Here is a 20,600-nt window from a genome sequence, read left to right as displayed (position 1 = left end):
ATTGGGTAAAGTTTATTTTGACCACAGTTCCAGATACTGTACATAACATCAGGTAAAAAGAGATGGGAATTATCTCAATACATGATGTACCCATTCATTCACCTAAAACCATGTCAAACTGCACAGGTGCGCTTGAATGTAAAGTACATCTTAGTCTTACTTCGAAGTGCCTCTTAGTCTTACATGTACTTCAATAATGAAAAAAAATTAGAGTTTAGACAAAAAAGAAGAAACAGTGTTCAGGTACTCACTCTCTACAGTTAGTAATTAGCTATGTCCTTATGACAAGTTTTTACTTTTGGATGTACATGTACTCGCTAACACTACATGCGCTTTAAAAATGTTGCATGAATAGCTGTTAAGTCTGCACTCTCTTTCTTTGGTGTTTAACGTCGTTTTCAACCATTCAAGGTTATATCGCGATGGGGGAAGGGGGGAGATGGGATAGGGGAAAGGGGGGAGATGGGATAGAGCCACTTGTTAATTGTTTCTTGTTCAGTCTGCACTCTCTAAATGTGCTTTTACTTTTACATGACTAGCTGTAAAGTCTGCACTCTCTAAATGTGTTTTAACATTTACATGACCAGTTGTAAAGGCTATACTCACAATGTGTGCCTTCATGTGACTAACAGTAAGGTAGGACTTGGCACAGTGAGGACAAGAATGGGGTCGAGCGCCAGAATGTTTTAACCGGTGAAGTTTGTAGCTGTGGTAAAAACCAAACATCATTCCACACTCCTCGCAACTGAAAGGCTTCTCTGTTCCATGTAGACCTCGCTGAAAAAAAGAAGACAAAATTTGCTTCAATGTACTGCTGACACAAAATAAAAAAATAAAAAATATTTAAACTTTTATTCCTTGACCTAGCTGTGGCCTATTCTTAAAATATACATGCATATATTATATTGCATATTATATATCACATATAAAGTTAAGTACCGGTAACCCTATTTCATTTTTAAATGTTCATCATACTGGGTAGTAATATTTTAAAGCCTCGTTTTATCAAAACAATCTTTCACTCTGTTGTTCTCCCTCGATTTCTCTCTCTTATACTTTTTAGACACATGTATACACACATAATACTCACAAGGCAATAGCTACAACACACACGCACAAACAAACACACACACACTGTCTCTCATAGTTATAACACTCCATTCTCTCACAAACACACACATCGCACACACCTGATGATTCTTCAAGGCGTCAGGAGAAGACAGCCACTTCCCACAAGTCTTACACTGCACACGCTGCGCGTGGGATTTCACATGTCTTTTAAACCCAGCTCTTTTTTCTGCCGGGAACTTTTTATTGCACACCGGACACTGCCGCTCTGTACCATCTTCTGTCAATCCTTCTTCTTCCTGGGTCTGTTCTGTGTTACTCTCTTCCTCCGCCTCCTCTGCTGCTTCATCCTCTCTTGCGTCAGCTTCAGCATCTTGATTCTCATTCTCTTGTACATAAAAACTGACTGGTGCAGTATCCTCACTAGCAGTAGCACTAACCACTTTTCTCGGCCGCCCTCTTTTTCGTGGAGAGCGCTTTTGTGAGGCACGGGGGCGCTGCTTTTCTGTCACTTGCACTGCCTTCTCGGAGCTCTGCACTTTGTGGAGAATTTCTTTGGCGAGAGTGTTGGCAAAATCTGCGTTTGTACAATGGCCGACAACATCACCTTCACCAGTGTTTGGCTTAATTTCAACACTGTCTAAGTTTTCTGTCTGTATGGATGCACTGTTTCGACAATGGCATTCACTCTGGTTTGCTTCTTTCTTGATGGGCAAGCTGGAAGCATTGTCAACCTGAATTTCAAGTCCTGCAATGTACAAAAGAAACCAGAAAAAAAGTTACTATGTCTCGACATGTATTTCTCTCTCTCTTTCGACTGTACACAGAGATAAGAACAGCCTCGCTTTCACCTAGATCCTGCCTAAAAACAATGTTCAGACCTCATGTTCAGACTCGGCGTAATAATACCGAAAGAACTACTTTTTAGCGGTCAAGTTCAGTCGTCCGCATATTCGAAAGTGAAAAAAAGATGAAACGTTTTGCTACAGTATCGGAGGATGAACTGTCGAAGAAGAAAAAGAATCTCGTGCCAACCACTACGCAGAAGACCATCCGAGTTGTCCAAAAGAAGTTCTGAAACACGTCACGTTCCAAATCAAAAGACGACATTCTATTCTCTTACGTCACTATTCTTGGTTTACGGTACCATTCGGCGGCTTTGCTACGAGTATGCCATAGTCTTGGTTGGCCGAGACCTTGAGGTGGAATGCGAGTGATTAGGTTTGTTGATTTTGCTCGGAGAAGTGGTCCGTGTTCAAGCAAGTTTCTTTCTTCTTTGAAAACAAAAACCCTAAGACCAGTGAATGTCGAGATATATATATGTTAATTGGATCTGTGATCCAAATATGGCTTTTGGTCAATCTCGATGGCAGTTTATTCCACTCGCCCTACGGGCTTGTGGAATAAACTTCCATCTCGATTGACCAAAAGCCATGTTTGGATCACAGATCCAATTAACGTATATTAAATTCAAACAAATTTCTAACTGATGTAAGCTGTTACCGTTAGGGTTGCTAGCCAATTTATGTTTTTAGTGTCATCATTTCTTTTGTCTAAAATGTCTTTTGAATTATTGATATATGAAAGACCAAAACTTGAATAACAATGTACACCATTATAGATCGATCTGTCCAAGTTATTTACATGTGTCTATGGCTATAGGATATGGGGTTTAAAAAGGCCTGCTTGCTTCCACTAAAACATCAACCAAAATTCAACAGCCTGGCTGGTGCCTGTGCAAAGTAGGAATGTATTGTTGTTTTCAGATTTACATGGGCGTCAGTCATGAAATAAACTCGATAAAAAAAAATCCCACATTGAACAGTACACAAGAAAGTTATCTTTATTTGATGAGTTAATTTTTTTAATTTTTATAGACTGACAGTGACACCCGTGTCAGTTTCAGTTTGCAAAATCATACATAAACTTTTTTATATACTGACTTTTTAAAACTTTTTTCTTCTTCTTACATGACTCTGGAGTGGAAATGAAACGTTAACTAGCAGCTTAATAGTCTTTGTTTGGATTTCACCACAATACCTGCAGACGCATCACTTGTTGTTGTACTTGTACTCTCTCCTGGTGGTGCAGAAGGATGCGGAGAAATGATGAAAGTAATGGAGCCGTTAATTGTGACGCCCATGTGGCCGGTCAGATGAACAAAATGTATGTCAGGCAGGGCCAGCAGCTCTTGAACAAGGGCAGCGGTCATGTGGTGGTATTTCTCCTCGGCAATCTGTTTCAGTGGTTCCTCCAACATCATTTCTGTGTTCACAGATGCCAGACTGCTGGAAAAAAGGACAGTAATGAGTATATTATACTGTTCTTTAATGATTTGAAATAAATCAATTACAGTTACCATGCCCCCCCCCCCCCCCCAGAGTCAAATGAAAAAAGGGTTTAGGGTTGGCTGTATACAAATTGATTGGGTTATGCATATATGGTCAACATATGTCAATCACACTTTAATTAGGGGGGGGGGGGGGGGGTATGCATGCAAACCAGTGGTGACTAAGGTGCTGACTTACAAATTATAATGATGAAAATATGTCCCCCCAAAAAACACGGAAGCCTATATCTTCAATCAGTCCATAACAAACAGTGTATATATATATATATATATATAAAACATCAGAAATTGTGAAAGAAACAATTGAAAGTCTGCAGAGACTTTCTTCCGAGATTTGTTAAAATATATATAAAAATTATGCATTCTTGATGTGGGTTAATGGTTTTGACAGGCATCTGCATCTGCATCAGCTGCAGGGGTAACGCCGGTGTCACGATTTCATCTTTCGCCTGTGTACATATTTCCCCCTCGACATATACTCGAGACTGAAATGTTGTTTCCTGGTAAAATTAAGAAGTGAAATCATTTATGGACGAAAAGCATGTCAGTTTCTTGCATGTGAAGAAAATTGGTGGTAAAATTTAATAGATTTCACCCCCAAACCCATCTCGTCATCGGCGCTTTTCCGGAAATGACCTGCGCTTTGTTGGAATTCCAACAATAATAATAATAATAATAAATGAGCATTTATATAGCGCAACATCATAACTTTACAATTATGCTCTTTGCGCTTGACACATTTAAAATTAAAACACAGTTATACAAGCATTTACATCTACATTCATAGTCAGCAACGCTTAATTAAAAGAATACACCATCAAACATACATTACAAAAGATTCTTCCCAATTCCACTAACTAAGTAATAAAAACATGGCCGCCATTGTAGGAATTCCAACTTTGCGCTACGCGATTCTAGAAATGTACCGCGCGCATAGTGAGAATTCTGCTCTTTCTTAGAATGCGATGTAAAATGATGCAAGTCATGATGGCCCATGATGATCTTTGTGTTTTAAAGTGATCAATGCTTAGTCTTGAAAAAGCAGATGCATTCTATAACGCACCAAACCAACCGAATTACAAAAAGCAAAAACACTTTTGATAACTTCGGCGGGCTGTTACAACACAGTTCAACGACCCATCCCACTCAACCAAAACGCACCAATTTTACGTAATTTTTAACGTTTCAGATCTTACATTTTACAACAACAAAACCACAACAAGAGTGTTCCGATATAACTTTTCACTGGTAACTATCGATTGTATATTAAACTCACACAGTCGCTCTGGGCTGCGCGCGGTACATTTCTAGAATCGCGTAGCACAAAGTTGGAATTCCTACAATGGCGGCCATTGTTGGAATTCCAACAAAGCGCAGGTCATTTCCGGAAAAGCGCCGATGACGAGATGGTTTGCAACAACAGCATTACGTCCCTTTACTGAGTAGGCTCTTGTCACTGCACGGTAATCTAGGCTCTTGAAACGTGATGTGCAAGTCTGTGCGCTATATTGATGTGATTGATTGTTGCAAAATGTTGATTCAAATAAAAGATGATTTTAGCCTGTTGTAACAAACTAACACTACTCTGAGAAAAAAAAATCATTGTGTTCAAAATAGATCGAGACAGCAGCAACTAGCTAGCTGCATGCGCCGAGTGTCACTGAGACTGAGAGTTACACAGTGTACCCCCCCCCCCCCCCCCCCAATTCAAGACTTCCCCTGTATAAGACCTTGCTTTTTCATAAACCTTATTCATGACCTGTGAAAAGGGTATACTTTTTTATGCCAGTCGAAGGGTTGCCATTTCTAAAACGAGGCAGCTCGTTTCCGGAAATGCGGCTCTTTGTTGGAAATCACATGAGGTTTCGGGAAATCCCGATTATTCCAACTCTGCCCCGGATTCTTACTTTGCGCCCGACACGTGTACTGAGTGGTTACGTCCCTTGAGTAAGAAGGAAAACATTTTAGGATGAATCAAATTTCTAAGTTAAATAAAACAAATTGGTTGCACAAATTTGGCCCCATGAATGTAAGGTACACAAGGTCGCTCATCAGTACTATCGAAGGGTGTCTTTTTGTTCAGTTTAGAGTTTATACTAGATCAACGAGGCCGAGAAGCGAAATATCAACACGGCGAAAGATGAAAACGTCACACCGGCAGAATCCAAAACTTTGACTTAGTAGTCTACCGGCGGGCACATGCAGTCAGATTATTACATTTGTTCTACAAATGAATCATAATTGCAACCAAAAATGTGTCTGGGCCATTCTAATTCAAGGAACGAATGAAAATAAAATGCAGACGTGCGGTCTGCTTCAAGGGAGGCTACTCGCAAAAATCCATTACCGGGAAGTGGTAAAAAAATAAATAAAGGAAAACAAAATGAAAATGAAAACTCTTCGATAAAAACTCCCCAAATACAATAGCATCAAAAATGTCTGTAAACCAGATTGTCTGAATCATATATTCGCGTGTATCCGATTTCTTCGAATTGGAAGAAAAGCCAATAAGCCGCAGAGCTTCCACATCAAGGCCACTGCAAAAAACATTCGCGATTTTAGTCGAGTCCAGACTGGCTCTAGTTTTCTGTCTTTGAATATGGTCTGGTATTTAATCATCCCAAAGTTGAAAGTTTTACTCTAAAAGCAGGAATCATTACAACTAATGCATCAGAGCGTTCTATTCTCAACCACTGGACAGAAGCAAAAACAGAACAGATGTTACCTCGATTCAGCAGCCATGATGAATCTCTTGGCCTAAAAACGACTGCTCTCGTTCCCGTCGTCCTTTGTCTCGGTGCATCTAAACCGTTGCGGTGCACTTGCACCAACAATTGAGACTGAGCCTTTCCGTCGGAGTTTCAGCCCACGAACGCAGAAGAAGAAGAAGGTATTGAAATGCAGAAATAAAAATAAATATTATTGATTTGATATAATCGAACAACACAGAGCAATTGCGCACAATAAGGTTTTATTATCAATATCATTAAATCATATCACAAAGTTAAAAGCTTATAAAAGATGAAGCATGAATAGTACTGTAGGCCTATCTATGCTACATGCCTTCACACATGCATGCACACACACAAACATGCCTTTTCACATTTAGTCAAGTTTTGACTAAATGTTTTAACACAGAGGGGGAATCGAGACGAGGGTCGTGGTGTACGTGTGTGTGTGTGTGTGTGTGTGTGTGTGTGTGTGTGTGTGTGTGTGTGTGTGTGTGTGTCTGTGCGTGTGTGTGTGTGTAGAGCGATTCAGACCAAACTACTGAACCGATCTTTATGAAATTTGACATGAGAGTTCCTGGGAATGATATCCCCGCAATTTGATTTTCGTTTTTTTGATAAATACTTTTGATGACGTCATATCCGGCTTTTTGTAAAAGTTGAGGCGGCACTGTCACACCCTCATTTTTCAATCAAATTGATTGAAATGTTTGTAAAGCAATCTTCGACGAAGGCCGGACTTCGGTATTGCATTTCAGCTTGGTGGCTTAAAAATTAATTAATGATTTTGGTCATTAAAAATCTGAACATTGTAATAATTTTTTGTTTAATATAAAACGATCCAAATTTACGTTCATCTTATTCTACATCATTTGCTGATTCCAAAAACATATAAATATGTTATATTTGGATTAAAAACAACCTCTGAAAATTAAAAATATAAAAACTATGATCAAAATCAAACTTCCAAAATCGATTTAAAAACAATTTCATCTTATTCCTTGTTGGTTCCTGATTAAAAAAACATATAGATATGATATGTTTGGATTAAAAACACGCTCAGAAAGTTAAAACGAAGAGAGGTACAGAAAAGCGTGCTATGCAGCACAGCGAAACCACTACCGCGCTGAACAGGCTCGTCAGTTTCACTCCGTTATGCACAAGCGGCGGACTACGGTCATTGTAAAAAAAATGCAGTGCGTTCAGTTTCATTCTGTGAGTTCCACAGTTTGACTAAATGTAGTAATTTCGCCTTACGCGACTTGTTTTCATTTCACTGGAAATCCATCAACAGTTCTTGCAAAACGTGCTTTCTGGGTGACATTTTGTACAGCAGTCTATGTTTGCTTTTCGGCAATTGCACCGTTTCGTTAGACAGTTGCCTACCCTTGCACCAATTTCTTCCAATTTGAACTGTTTTTGGCTCCAGTGTTTAAATTTTGCTCCATGTTGGGATTCTTGTCCGGGGCTGGAATGCAGACACGCTTCAATCTTGTTGTACTTTTCTTGAGTTATACCATATGCATCTTTTTTGTTTGTAACCAAAGATTCAAGATGCTGCTCTAAAAGAATATAAAATTTCTCCTTTTGCTCCATGATCCACTCTCTGAGTCAATTTAGCAGAAAACAAACTGCGGCAAGTCAAAATTTCTAACTGAGTGGAGAAGACTAGTGTTCACTCTTTCTTTAGGACTAAGAGTTCACAAAAGAAGTGAGAAAGCCAGACAGATAGACGACTGAGTGAACGTTCAGTAGTCGTGGTTTTACAATACAATACAATACAATACAATACAATACAATACAATACAATACAATACAATACAATACAATACAATACAATACAATACAATACAATACAATACAATACAATACAATACAATACAATAATACTGTCGGCTCTGATGGCCGAGGCCATCTATAAACTTTTAACTTTGTGATATGATTTAATGATATTGATGCGATACTATAACCTTCGTGGTTGAAAACGACGTTAAACACCAAATAAAGAAAGAAAGAATGATATTGATAAAAACAAGTCGCGTAAGGCGAAAATACAATATTTAGTCAAGTAGCTGTCGAACTCACAGAATGAAACTGAACGCAATGCCATTTTTCAGCAAGACCGTATACTCGTAGCATCGTCAGTCCACCGCTCATGGCAAAGGCAGTTGAAGAGCGGGGTAGTAGATGCGCTGAGAAGGATAGCACGCTTTTCTGTACCTCTCTTTGTTTTAACTTTCTGAGCGTGTTTTTAATCCAAACATATCATATCTATATGTTTTTGGAATCAGGAACCGACAAGGAATAAGATGAAAGTGTTTTTAAATTGATTTGGACAATTTAATTTTGATAATAATTTTTATATATTTAATTTTCAGAGCTTGTTTTTAATCCAAATATAACATATTTATATGTTTTTGGAATCAACAAATGATGGAAAATAAAATAAACGTAAATTTGGATCGTTTTATACATTTTTATTTTTTTTTACAATTTTCAGATTTTTAATGACCAAAGTCATTAATTAATTTTTAAGCCACCAAGCTGAAATGCAATACCGAAGTCCGGGCTTCGTCGAAGATTACTTGACCAAAATTTCAACCAATTTGGTTGAAAAATGAGGGCGTGACAGTGCCGCCTCATCTTTCACGAAAAGCCGGATATGACGTCATCAAAGACATTTATCAAAAAAATGAAAAAAACGTTCGGGGATTTCATAACCAGGAACTCTCATGTCAAATTTCATAAAGATCGGTCCAGTAGTTTAGTCTGAATCGCTCTACACACACACACACACACACACACACACAACACACACACACACACACACACACAGACACACGCACATACACCACGACCCTCGTTTCGATTCCCCCTCGATGTTAAAATATTTAGTCAAAACTTGACTAAATATAAAAACCACACCTTATTGTGCGCAATTACTCTGTGTTGTTCGATTATATAAATTCAATAATATTTATTTTTATTTCTGCATTTCAATACCTGAAATGAGTAAGCCTTAAAGTCATGAATGACTCAAGATGAAATGGGTTTTAAAACAACAATTATAAACCTTTGAACACATTATTCCCCCCAATTCCTATTTCCTCTAGTGAAAACTGGAATTCCCATCTCCACTGAAACTGGATTCTCGTTTGCACTAGGGCAAACTGGAATTCCAATCTTCACTAACAAATATCCAGTGGAGATGAGAATTCTAGTTTGCCCTAGTGCAAACTGGAATTTCAATCTCCACTAGTGCGATTCGGAATCTCACTGGATTCTCATTTCCACTGTGACATTTATCTATCTATATATGTATAGGTTACAACACGAGTGGTTTTTTATATGGCTTGTATTTCAGTCAAGACCCAGCGGATGAATATCATCGGGAGACACTCTGTGACCCCCCCCCCCCCCCCCCCCCCGTCCATTCTGCCCGGTAAACTGTTTTGTAGAGCAGTTTTGTTGAATTAGTAACCTATTTTTTTTATTTTTTTTTATTTAGCAGGAGAATATCAGTACAAAAATGGCTTAGTAAGACACCGTGACTGCTTAGACTAGTAATAAACGGAACACAAACACATATATATAGTTTCTCGAAACGATGTACTTTCTTTATTTCGTAAAACGTTTCCAGACGCTTGAACAGCGATTTTTTTGTGCTTTTTAACCACCACAAATTGAAGAATAAGGTCAAACGTGTGTCATTTAAAATTTGTTGTTGACCTCCAGTTTACTCATAGGTCGGGCTTTTCCCCCCTTTCGTGTAGTCGGTTTGAAAGTGAGTATTTTGAAGCCGACAATGTGCTCCTTATGGCTGAAGAAGGAAATAATACTTGACTGAATGTAAATAATAATAATAATAATAATAAATGAGCATTTATATAGCGCAACATCATAACTTTACAAGTATGCTCTTTGCGCTTGACACATTTAAAATTAAAACACAGTTATACAAGCATTTACATCTACATTCATAGTCAACAACGCTTAATTAAAAGCACACACCATCAAACATACATTACAAAAGATTCTTCCACTAACTAATTAATAAAAACATGAATAAAATAGGTAGTAAAAAACAAGGAAATACCAGCTGAATACCCTTAATCAAACAGAACATGTTATCAACAGTTTCGTTTATCTGCTCGAGGGTATTTTGAAGACAACAATGTTTTCCTCATGGCTGGTAACATACAGCAACCCATCAGCACCAATCGCCAAGCCCCTGGGATCTTCCACACCGTCCGAATCCCGGAGCAAAGCCCTGACAACCTTACCCTGGAATATCACCTTAAGTACCCCACGGGTCTCCGCGAGGTAAACCGCTCCATCTTTGTCCGTCGCCACTCCGTTAGGCTCTCGCAATCCCATGTTCCCTTGAGGCCGGAAGACGGACTTCATGTGACCGGAAGTGTCCAGGCAGAAGAGCGCGCCCTTGCGACGGTCGGACACCAGGAAGTGATGTTTGTCTGGCATCATTGTGATGTACCCTGGGTAGGCGAACAGTTGTCCTCCCGTGGTGCCGTCACTGGAGAATGAACGGAGAACCTCGCCTCCTAGGTTGATGATGTCCACACAAGGGGGATCACTCCCGCCACTGGCTACCAATATGTCCGCGCTAAGAGCCGCTAGACCCGAGTACCGCTTCTGTGGAGAAGGAAAAGACACGAAAAATGAAATTGTATCATTTGTATTCGGTGAGTTACGGGGGAATAGGCCTATAAGTTACAGGTATATGTCAATACTCGCCAGTCGCATACAATGGCACTGGTTGATGAGAAGCACTCTCATAATCCTGCTTAGAATCTCTCTACCATGACAGTGTTGCCTCTTGCCTTTCGATTCAATTGTATAATTTCACTTTATTTGTCTTTTGACCGGATAATTCAGTTTCATGAACAGCAACGTGCATAACGAAGGACATGACCTACAATGACAAGACAAGCGAATGTTCACCAGAAAACCTACAGGGACGAACCTGATACAACAAAACGACTATATGCATGTACAATTCTTCTCGGGAAAACGCAGGGCCGGACTAGGGGGGGGGGGGGGGGTTACAGGGGTTGCGCACCCCCCCCCCCCCCTGGCTTAAGCATGTACCTCCCAAACGCTTTTTTTTGGGGGGGGAGGGAGGGGGGGGAGGGAGGGGGGGGTTGCATCTGGATCAATACTTCTTCATTGCCTATACAGCTTGCTGTCGAATTTACCTTTTTTGTTCAAGGAGAGGCTTCCTTTCCCTCCAAAAACGTTCAGCTTCAAGGGTGCAACCCCCACCAAGGGGGCTTTGCCCCCTGGACCCCCACCAAGGGGCTTCGCCCCCTGGACCCCCATCTGTAACCCCCCCCCTAGTACTTACCTAGTCCGGCCCTGAAACGATCATGTTCACCACCACAAAATCTGTTCAAACTTTGACAAGGGATATATAAGATCATCCCTCAGTTTAGATACACGCCACTAACCCGCAACAAATTGCCAGGAGGTTGCATTGGTTCAGTATTATCAACACTTACTCTTGTTGCACTGCATGTCGTGTTTATTTACAGCGCTTACGTTCCTTTGGTGGTTTTTTTCAGAACTTGAACTCGTGACCAGTAAATATGTTTGACTGGTCGATATTCACATTGCACCAATCAACAGCCTGGTGGTTCACCGACACGGATCTGACCAGGCTTTCACTGTCTTGAGCATTATATACACCAAACATCAAGGGCGGGGACGTAGCTTAGTTGGTAGCGCGCTGGCTTTGTAGTCAGTTGGTCGCTATCAGCATGGGTTCGATCCCCACGTTCGCGGCGAGAGATTTATTTCTCGGAGTCAACTTTGTGCAGACTCTCTTCGGTGTCCGAACACCCCCGTGTGCACACATGCGCACGAAAAAGATCCCACGTTCACAGCGAAAGTCTCAGGGCTTGAAAAACACGAAGACACGCATGCATCATCTCTCGTCTCCGATTATCATGATCGTATTTCGATACTTTGACGAGACAGACCCAATGCTGGTGTGTCGAAGAAGACAGCCACAGCGGGCTTGTTCGAATCAAAGTATCACACCATATCTTCAACTTTTTACCAATACCTGTCCCAATATAGACCAGTTGGTCTAAGAGGACGTTAAACCCTAATAGTCAGTCAAACATCAACAATCTAACTTTTTGTGCAGAATGGGAATTGTTTGTTTATTAACTTAGTTTTGAAGATTGTCAGGTGACCGTTAAAGAAACTAATTCAGCAAAGAGTCCCCACTAGGCTGCACAGAAAGCAGTTCGATTGTTGATTTTGAGTATATGCCCAAGTGAGAGGAAGCTCTTATCCCATGCAAAAGCCTGGACAGATATGTGGCGGCGAACGCCATCGCTTAACACTCTTAAGACCGGCACGGTTGGCCTAGTGCTAAGGCGTCCGCCCCGTGATCAGGAGGTCGTGGGTTCGAACCCCGGCCAGGTCATACCTAAGACTTTAAAATTGGCAATCTAGTGGCTGTTCCGCCTGGCGTCTGGCATTATGGGGTTAGTGCTGGGACTGGTTGGTCCGGTGTCAGAATAATGTGACTGGGTGAGACATGAAGCCTGTGCTGCGACTTCTGTCTTGTGTGTGGCGCACGTTATATGTCAAAGCAGCACCGCCCTGATATGGCCCTTCATGGTCGGCTGGGCGTTAAGCAAACAAACAAACAAACAAACAAACAAACACTCTTAAGAAACATTGAGTACTGACTATCACTACTAACCAACCTGAGCAAAGAAGGAGGACTGCAGCATTAGACGCGGCGTGACCTTGACCACACAGATCTGTGTGGACACAGGGAGACTGACCGCCACAGCAGTGTCCGATAGACGGGTCAGGCACCACGGTTTCCCTCCCAGGGACAGCCTGCTGTCTTTGTCACGCCTCTCATGGAACGCCTGTAATCGAGAAACAAAGGAGTTGGAATGAGTGGCCGAAGAGAGGGAGAGAGACAGAGAGAGTAAGCAAGCACACATTATTTTTTTATTTTTTTTAATTCCTATTAACTCGATGTTCTTTTACTATATTTATACATAAATGCATATTGTAAAGCAGTATGCATTGTTAGAGGATTTTTTTAGTAGCAGTGTTTAAATGTCGAAGCTGCTTTTCCCAGTTTTACCTGAGAGACCGACTGTATATTGTGTTATTGTATTTGTCAGACTTGATTGTACCAAGTCTCTACACATGTTGTAATGCGCTTAGAGCCAAATATTTTAGTTTTTTGTAAGGGATAGGCGCAATATAAATACACTTTATTATTATTATTATTATCATCATTATTATTATATTTTTGTTTTTGTTTTTGTTTTTTGTTTTTGTTTTTGCTCGACAATGTGCTTTAGATACACAAGGCAAGAGACCACGAACGTTTCTCGGGGATCCCTCGTGCTCGTTGAAAAAGGGGACTTTTTTGGTAAGGGTTAGAAGCTCTGAATGACTAGACCATCTCCCAACCCCAACCACGTCTCTGCCCCCCCCCCCCCCTCCCCCAGCGACCGAATGCTTCCAGATCAGAGTCTGAGGATATAATTTGTATGCCCACTTTGCACTTATGCTGGAGAACAGTGACCATTGTCTTGATGCCAAGAGCTCTCCAAAATGACTGGCCCTACGCTAACAGAGGGAGTTAATCACAACACCACCAGTGTTTGTCAACACCACCAATTACAACAACTTTAGCAGTTACCTTGATACACTGGTTCGCCCAGTCTGTAGCCAAGACAATCTTCTCCTCAGGCAGAACGAGAATGTCTCGAAGCTTCGGGCTGTGCTGGTCCTCTCGGAACTTTCCGGAAATCGTCCTTAGTCTCACGGGAGTGGTCTCGATCACGTGTTCCGTTTCCATGGTAGCGAGGGTTTGAGAACGAGCTCGTCTGGGTGGGACGGGTGGACGGTTCAGACTACGGTTGCCCGGGCTGGTTGAGGGGGTGGGTTGTTTCGGATGGGTTTGAGGGGTTCCTGGATTTAAGGACACTTGTCCCAAGTTGACGCTGGTGTTCGGCGAAGGGCGGTGTTCCAGTCGAATGTTCTTCAGACTGCTCAAATTAAACAACACGAGCAGTAATGAGCGATAGGAGCTTTATTGGCTTGGAATTTCCTAGTCTTATACAATGTTTAAATTACTCCAAAGTCGACAATCGAAAACATGATTGGTGATATAGAAGGTTATACACGAAAAGGTGATATATTTCATGACCTTGTCCTTCGTGATCAAGCATGCATTGTCCGCAAACCGTTTTCATATTCTCGTCTGTGTGTAATTTCATATGATGTGTCAAATTTAGTGTCTCTTTTGTGGGTCTTATCCAAATTATATGGTCTCTTTCCAAGAACTTGAATGAAGAATCAGAAAAGCATAATTACACTAGATAATAGATAATTACACTACCATGGTTGAGCTTTCCAAAGCGCATGCCCACAAAGTTAAGCATAGTTTCCCCAAGCCGTAAACCACCTGTTACCTTATATGGAAATTAAAATGCCGCGTTTGACCATATAATGAACATAAATTGCAGTCAAACATGCAACCATTTTGTCCACGCACCGGAGGAGGATGCTATCCATCTTGTGCTCATCCGCATCCAGCAGGTCTTCCTTGAGCAGTGAGGACATACTGTGCACGAGGTCCGCGTCTGATGATGACTTCATCTTGCCCGACATCGTCTCCAGAACCTGGACAAGTAACAGGAAATCACACTTTCCACATTCTTTGTCTAAAAGGCATCCTGGGACCAAGCAGCAGATACAAGCTAATCCCTTGGATAATAATAAAAAACAAAATCTACATGTGGCTTGAAGGATCGAAAACGCAGAAAGAAACATTCCCTTTAGGCAGTAAAGGGAATGTTTTTTCTGCGTATACCCTCCTCCCCAAGAAGCAGGTGGCTCCATATAATTTGCTGGCACACGTTGATCCACATCTGGATTGAAGGACTAGATCTTCACGCAGAGGCCTCCCCTTAACTGCTGTCCCTTATCCTTCCGCGTTCTAAAAAAAAAGGTACTCAATGGCACTTCGTCACATTTTGCTCCGGAATCGACAACCTCTTTGCCGCACATGCAACGCTAGAATATGCATCGCACATGCTGATGAATTCTAGATCTTCCTTCCTAAATCCTTAGAAATTACTCAATGAAACCACCATTACCACTACGATCCCTTCCACACACAGACAGCTATTTGTTCGACCGGCGAGGAGTTGACAACGGATTACCTGTTGACACCCTGTCATCTTGTTGTCAACTGCCACTAACCGCTTGGCCACGTCTCCTCTGAGGGACTGGAACTTTCTGGCGAGTTCTTCCACCAGTTCCGTCTCCCTTCGTCTGACTGCCGCAATGGCGGCCTGGGAACTCTGGCGTATCGACGTCTCTGCTTGACTCCGTTGTGTCGACAGACTCTCCACTGTACTGATGGATTAGACGGAAAAGGACATAGCTGGCAAAAGGGTATGTGAGCCCTGTTTCCTGCCAGTTGGTTATTATGGTTTATTTCCTGCCAGTTAGTTATTATGGTTTATTTCCTGCCAGTTGGTTATTATGGTTTATTTCCTGCCAGTTGGTTATTATGGTTTATTTCCTGCCAGTTGGTTATTATGGTTTATTTCCTGCCAGTTGGTTATTATGGTTTATTTCCTGCCAGTTGGTTATTATGGTTTATTTCCTGCCAGTTGGTTATGATGGTTTATTTCCTGCGAGTTGGTTATGATGGTTTATTTCCTGCCAGTTGGTTTATCGTCTCTTCAGCAGTTAATGCTATTCGAGACCGTTTCCTCGATCAATCAATCAATCAATCAATCAATCAATCAATCAATCAATCAATCAATCAATCAATCAATCAGTATGAGGCTTATATCGCGCGTATTCCGTGGGTACAGTTCTAAGCGCAGGGATTTATTTTAAAAAATTTTTATGCAATTTATATTGCGCACATATTCAAGGCGCAGGGATTTATTTATGCCGTGTGAGATGGATATTTTTTTTTACACAATACATCACGCATTCACATCGGCCAGCAGATCGCAGCCATTTCGGCGCATATCCTACTTTTCACGGCCTATTATTCCAAGTCACACGGGTATTTTGGTGGACATTTTTATCTATGCCTATACAATTTTGCCAGGAAAGACCTTTTTGTCAATCGTGGGATCTTTAACGTGCACACCCCAATGTAGTGTACACGAAGGGACCTCGGTTTTTCGTCTCATCCGAAAGACTAGCACTTGAACCCACCACCTAGGTTAGAAAAGGGGGGAGAAAATTGCTAACGCCCTGACCCAGGGTCGAACTCGCAACCTCTCGCTTCCGAGCGCAAGTGCGTTACCACTCGGTCACCCAGTCAGTACGGTAGAGGGTTGGAAAGGAGAGTACACAAATATCATAATATCGTTAGAATATTTGTTTTCATTAGAATAGAATTAGAAGTGAGTACTCTTGGAAAATATGAGGCACTCTTTCCCGCGTGACAATATAGGCCAATCAATATTGAGGGATGTGTCTCCACGCTTGGTCCTTGCTCACCGTGTGGAGTCAAAGAGGCCACTCGCTGGTGCATGTTGGCCTAATATGTCACGCGGGAAAGCGTGCCTCATATTTTCCAAGAGTGTTCACTCACTCAGAACACATAAAGACCCGTTATATTTCCAGAATATGTCTATTGCCAGGACGTTTCTCCTCCAATCTGAAGTCGGTGAATCCAACAGTAATATTCTTGTTGTTTTCCTTAGTCAACTCACAAATACACATACTCTGACAAAAGTTCAAAAGCAGAGACAAAACCTCACATGTCTATCTCAGCCCTGAGTTGCGACAGTCTTCCCAGCCTGTTGGCCAAGTGTCTTTGCTGGAGTTCCGCGGTAGCTCTGCGGTCCGCCGCGGCCTCGGTCAGTGTAATCACCTGGGAGCATCCCCGATGGGAGATGCCAGCGCACAGGTGACATATGCTACTGCTGCAGTCCACACAGTACAGGTCTAGTTCCTGAGGGAGTAAAGGTAAAACAGATTATGATAGGAGGTATGTGAATATAATGGACATTGTGGTTGAAATTACTTTGTAAACAAAAGTGGACACATCAGTAACCTGGTTAGATTGTTCTTTTTCAATATTTCGGCAGATAAACTGTCTTCGTCAGGATGGTATGAAAGTACTAAACACACACACACACACACACACACACACACACACACACACACACACACACACACACACACACACACACACACACACACACACACACACACACACACACACACACATTCATACAGCTGATGTAACACATTAAATAGGAAATTACTGTGTGTATGAGATCAACAAGCTAGATAGGCCTACAGGGTTGTGCCATAAGTATTGCATATCGGAAGACGTCAATTTAGAACGGTACATTTGGATAGCTCAAAATAAATATCAATAAAAATTAAACCTGTTACTTGCCTCAGGCTTACGAACGGCTTGGTATTTAGATGTGTGCTCTTTGTTCTCTGTAACTGACTATTGTCTGCACGAAAGCGATGCGTACGAAGTCGGCAAGAAGTGTGTACTTCATGTGCAAATTGGGAATTTTCTGCTGAATTTTTTTTCTTCTAAATGACGCATTCTTCAATAAGCTGCAAAATACTTTCAAGACAGAATTCCTACTCCGTACAGGAAGCCGACTAGACTGTTTATTTTGAGTGGGTGTTTAAGTACGGGGATACGCGATCCCACCCAACAGCCTGTACAGATCTGTAGGTATCAAGACGATTTTTCACACAGTATTATCAATGTATTTCTTGTATCGTAATAATTATATACCAAGCTAGGGACCATATCACAGCCGGACAAAATGACTACCGAAACATACCCCGACTACAACTACAATGCAACGAAGGTTTTATTCCGAGACGTCCCCCCGGACAAGACTCGAGTTTTGATTTCATAAATGCAAATAGTTTAAAACACGGAAGATCACCATGTAAACTGAAAAACCGAAACAAAATTGAATCGGTCCCGAATAACAAAAATAGTAACTATGATGTAATGATGTTGATTATTATAAGATTGGTATCATAAGCAGCTAGTCTATGTGAATTTGGATTTCGGTCCCGAATAGTCAAATAGGTTGAAGAAACATAAATAAAAACCAACAAGCAAACAACCAACCTAGCCAGTTAGCAACACGAACGTTCAGTCCCACAGAATATATTATGAAGTGTAACAGTCCAGGTAGATAACGAACCTTTTCAGCATGCAAATCACACGGGTGCAACGCTTCTTTGCTCCTCCCTCCTTGACCTTTAGAGTAGGCCTTGACCTTCAGCGCCTTGATGAGGTTCTTGAGGTGGAAGTCAGTGCGTATGAGAGATGCCCAGTCTGCGGCGGGACGCTTTGGGTTTGGAGACGGGTTGATCTCTCTACACACTGGGCACGGGAACCCATTCTTTCTCGCTGATTCTGAGAGGCCGACCAGGTAACCCTGCAAAGAAAAAAACAAAACTTCATCAATCATCATCATCAGTATCACCATTATCATCATTATCAGCATCAGCAGCATCAGCAGCATCATTATCATCGTCAGCGACACAGCATGCCGTTACAATACATATCAGTACGGTCTTAGAGAGTTCAGAGCAAACACCTTTCTGCGCGCAGGAATCGCGAACCCATTTTTTTGTGGCTCATTCTGGGAGACCTTAGAAACCTTGCAAATACACGACACATGCTAAGATTGGCCTCTTGGACAAAATTGTAAGTGGCTTGAGACGGTTCAAAACAAAGACCTCCACGCACACTGGACAAAAGAATCCAATATTTCATCCTGTTTGATTCCTTGAGGCTAGCCAATTAAACTTGTAAGTACAGAGCGAGCGGTAAAATCAGATCAGTGGTATACCTGCGACTAAATGTCCACCCCGATACAAGTATGGATATTTAGATGTGTGTGTGTGTGTGTGTGTGTGTGTGTGTGTGTGTGTGTGTGTGTGTGTGTGTGTGTGTGTGTGTGTGTGTGATCTTTGCGTAGTCATTCTTGAAGTTTGTAGGTGGGTGTCAACATTGAATAGAGGGGGTCAAAACTATCTGGCCCAGAACGCCCCCGGTCGAATCTGACTGGCCCAGAACGCTCCCGGTCAAAACTGACTGGCCCAGAATGACTGACTCCCTGGTCAAAACGGACTATATACTTGCGGTCAATATGGCCTGACACTGATGCCGGCTTTGGGACGATAATAATAATAAGGGTATTTATAGGGCGCAAATCCTAAAATAGTTCTAAGCGCCTTACAATCTTAAATATGATAATCTTAATAACAGCAACAATACACAACATAAGCGCCTTAAATCAATCTTAAATATATAATTATCTTAATAACAGCAACAATACACATTAAAAACAAATAAACCTTAAATAGATGGAAACACAATCACGTACACAATACACAACTCAAATGAATCTATCGTTATCAACTACTGTCTCAGATGTTCACTACACATAATGATGGGACACTTTCCCACACGCACACACACACACACACACACGCACACACCCACGCACACACAGACACACACACACACACACACACATACACACATCCACTTGCGGGCACATACACACGCTCATTAGAGCAACATACCAAAAATGAAAACCTCTTAATGCCAGGCTATTTACAATGCTACACAATGTTTCATTTTAGAAGGCTTGTTGTGAAAAGTATATTTGGGTCAAGACGAGAGAGCAAGAGACAACGGAAGGTGTTCTTTTGGTTATTTCTGAGCTGTGCTCATGCACATGGCAGGAAAGGTCAAAGTAAAGAGCTCTATGCACAACGCACATCCGAATACAGACATCCAGTCACGGAGAGACGCAGACAGTGAGACAGACATATACAGACAGGCAGAGAGACAATAAGATGCATGCAAACTAAATACGCATGCATGCACGCACGGACGTATGCACACAAGCACGCAAGCACACACACACACACACACACAGCACACACACCCATGCACACACATGCACACACACACACACACACCCGAAACACACACACACATGCACATACACACACACACACACACACTCACACACACCCCAACACACACATCCCCCGGCACACACGGCCCCCCCCCCCCCCACACACACACACGACTGAAACAGTCAGCAACATCTCTCCCGTATCACCTACATGAAGACATTTTTCACAAAAGCGATGCAGACAGGTAAGTGTTTTGGGTTCGGTGAAGACATCGTAGCAAATGTAGCATGTCAGGTATTCCTCCTCTATGTCTTCATGCTGGGACATTTGGACTTTCTTTTGATGAGACACACTTGTAGATACACATGCACAATCTATTTGTAATCAAGAGACTGGTGAGCGATCAATAATTGTCGGCTGATTACATTCTTTGGGTTCAGCCTGTCCGGCTGAATGAACTTACTCCGGTCAAAACATTTTTTTAAATT

General features: G+C 41.7%; 2 protein-coding genes across 3 annotated transcripts in view; both read right to left on the bottom strand.

Moving 5' to 3' along the window:
* The window catches only part of LOC138981788 (zinc finger protein ZFP2-like), a 44,209-nt gene extending 37,999 nt beyond the window's left edge, over nt 1-6,210 (bottom strand). The window contains exons 1-4 of one of the 2 annotated variants that reach the window (XM_070354868.1): nt 6,144-6,210; nt 3,109-3,356; nt 1,191-1,816; nt 607-777 (exon numbers count right to left, since the gene is read on the bottom strand). In XM_070354868.1, coding sequence (XP_070210969.1) covers nt 607-777; nt 1,191-1,816; nt 3,109-3,356; nt 6,144-6,160 — 1,062 coding nt within the window. In that variant the 5' untranslated portion in view covers nt 6,161-6,210. The remainder of the gene's footprint in view (nt 1-606; nt 778-1,190; nt 1,817-3,108; nt 3,357-6,143) is intronic. The other variant, XM_070354869.1, reaches the window with a different exon arrangement.
* Nucleotides 6,211-9,737: 3,527 nt separating this feature from the next.
* On the bottom strand, nt 9,738-20,600 carry LOC138981778 (tripartite motif-containing protein 2-like). The gene is made up of 8 exons (XM_070354855.1): nt 20,323-20,600; nt 18,378-18,614; nt 16,947-17,140; nt 15,378-15,573; nt 14,708-14,835; nt 13,850-14,198; nt 12,888-13,058; nt 9,738-10,800 (listed from the first exon to the last, which is right to left on the bottom strand). The coding sequence occupies exons 1-8, from the start codon at nt 20,437-20,439 to the stop codon at nt 10,291-10,293; spliced, it is 1,902 nt and encodes a 633-aa protein (XP_070210956.1). The 5' UTR covers nt 20,440-20,600; the 3' UTR covers nt 9,738-10,290.

The sequence above is a fragment of the Littorina saxatilis genome, linkage group LG12 (assembly GCF_037325665.1).
Source record: "Littorina saxatilis isolate snail1 linkage group LG12, US_GU_Lsax_2.0, whole genome shotgun sequence".
NCBI classification, from domain to species: domain Eukaryota; kingdom Metazoa; phylum Mollusca; class Gastropoda; order Littorinimorpha; family Littorinidae; genus Littorina; species Littorina saxatilis.
This window is presented reverse-complemented; position numbering and strand designations above follow the sequence as displayed.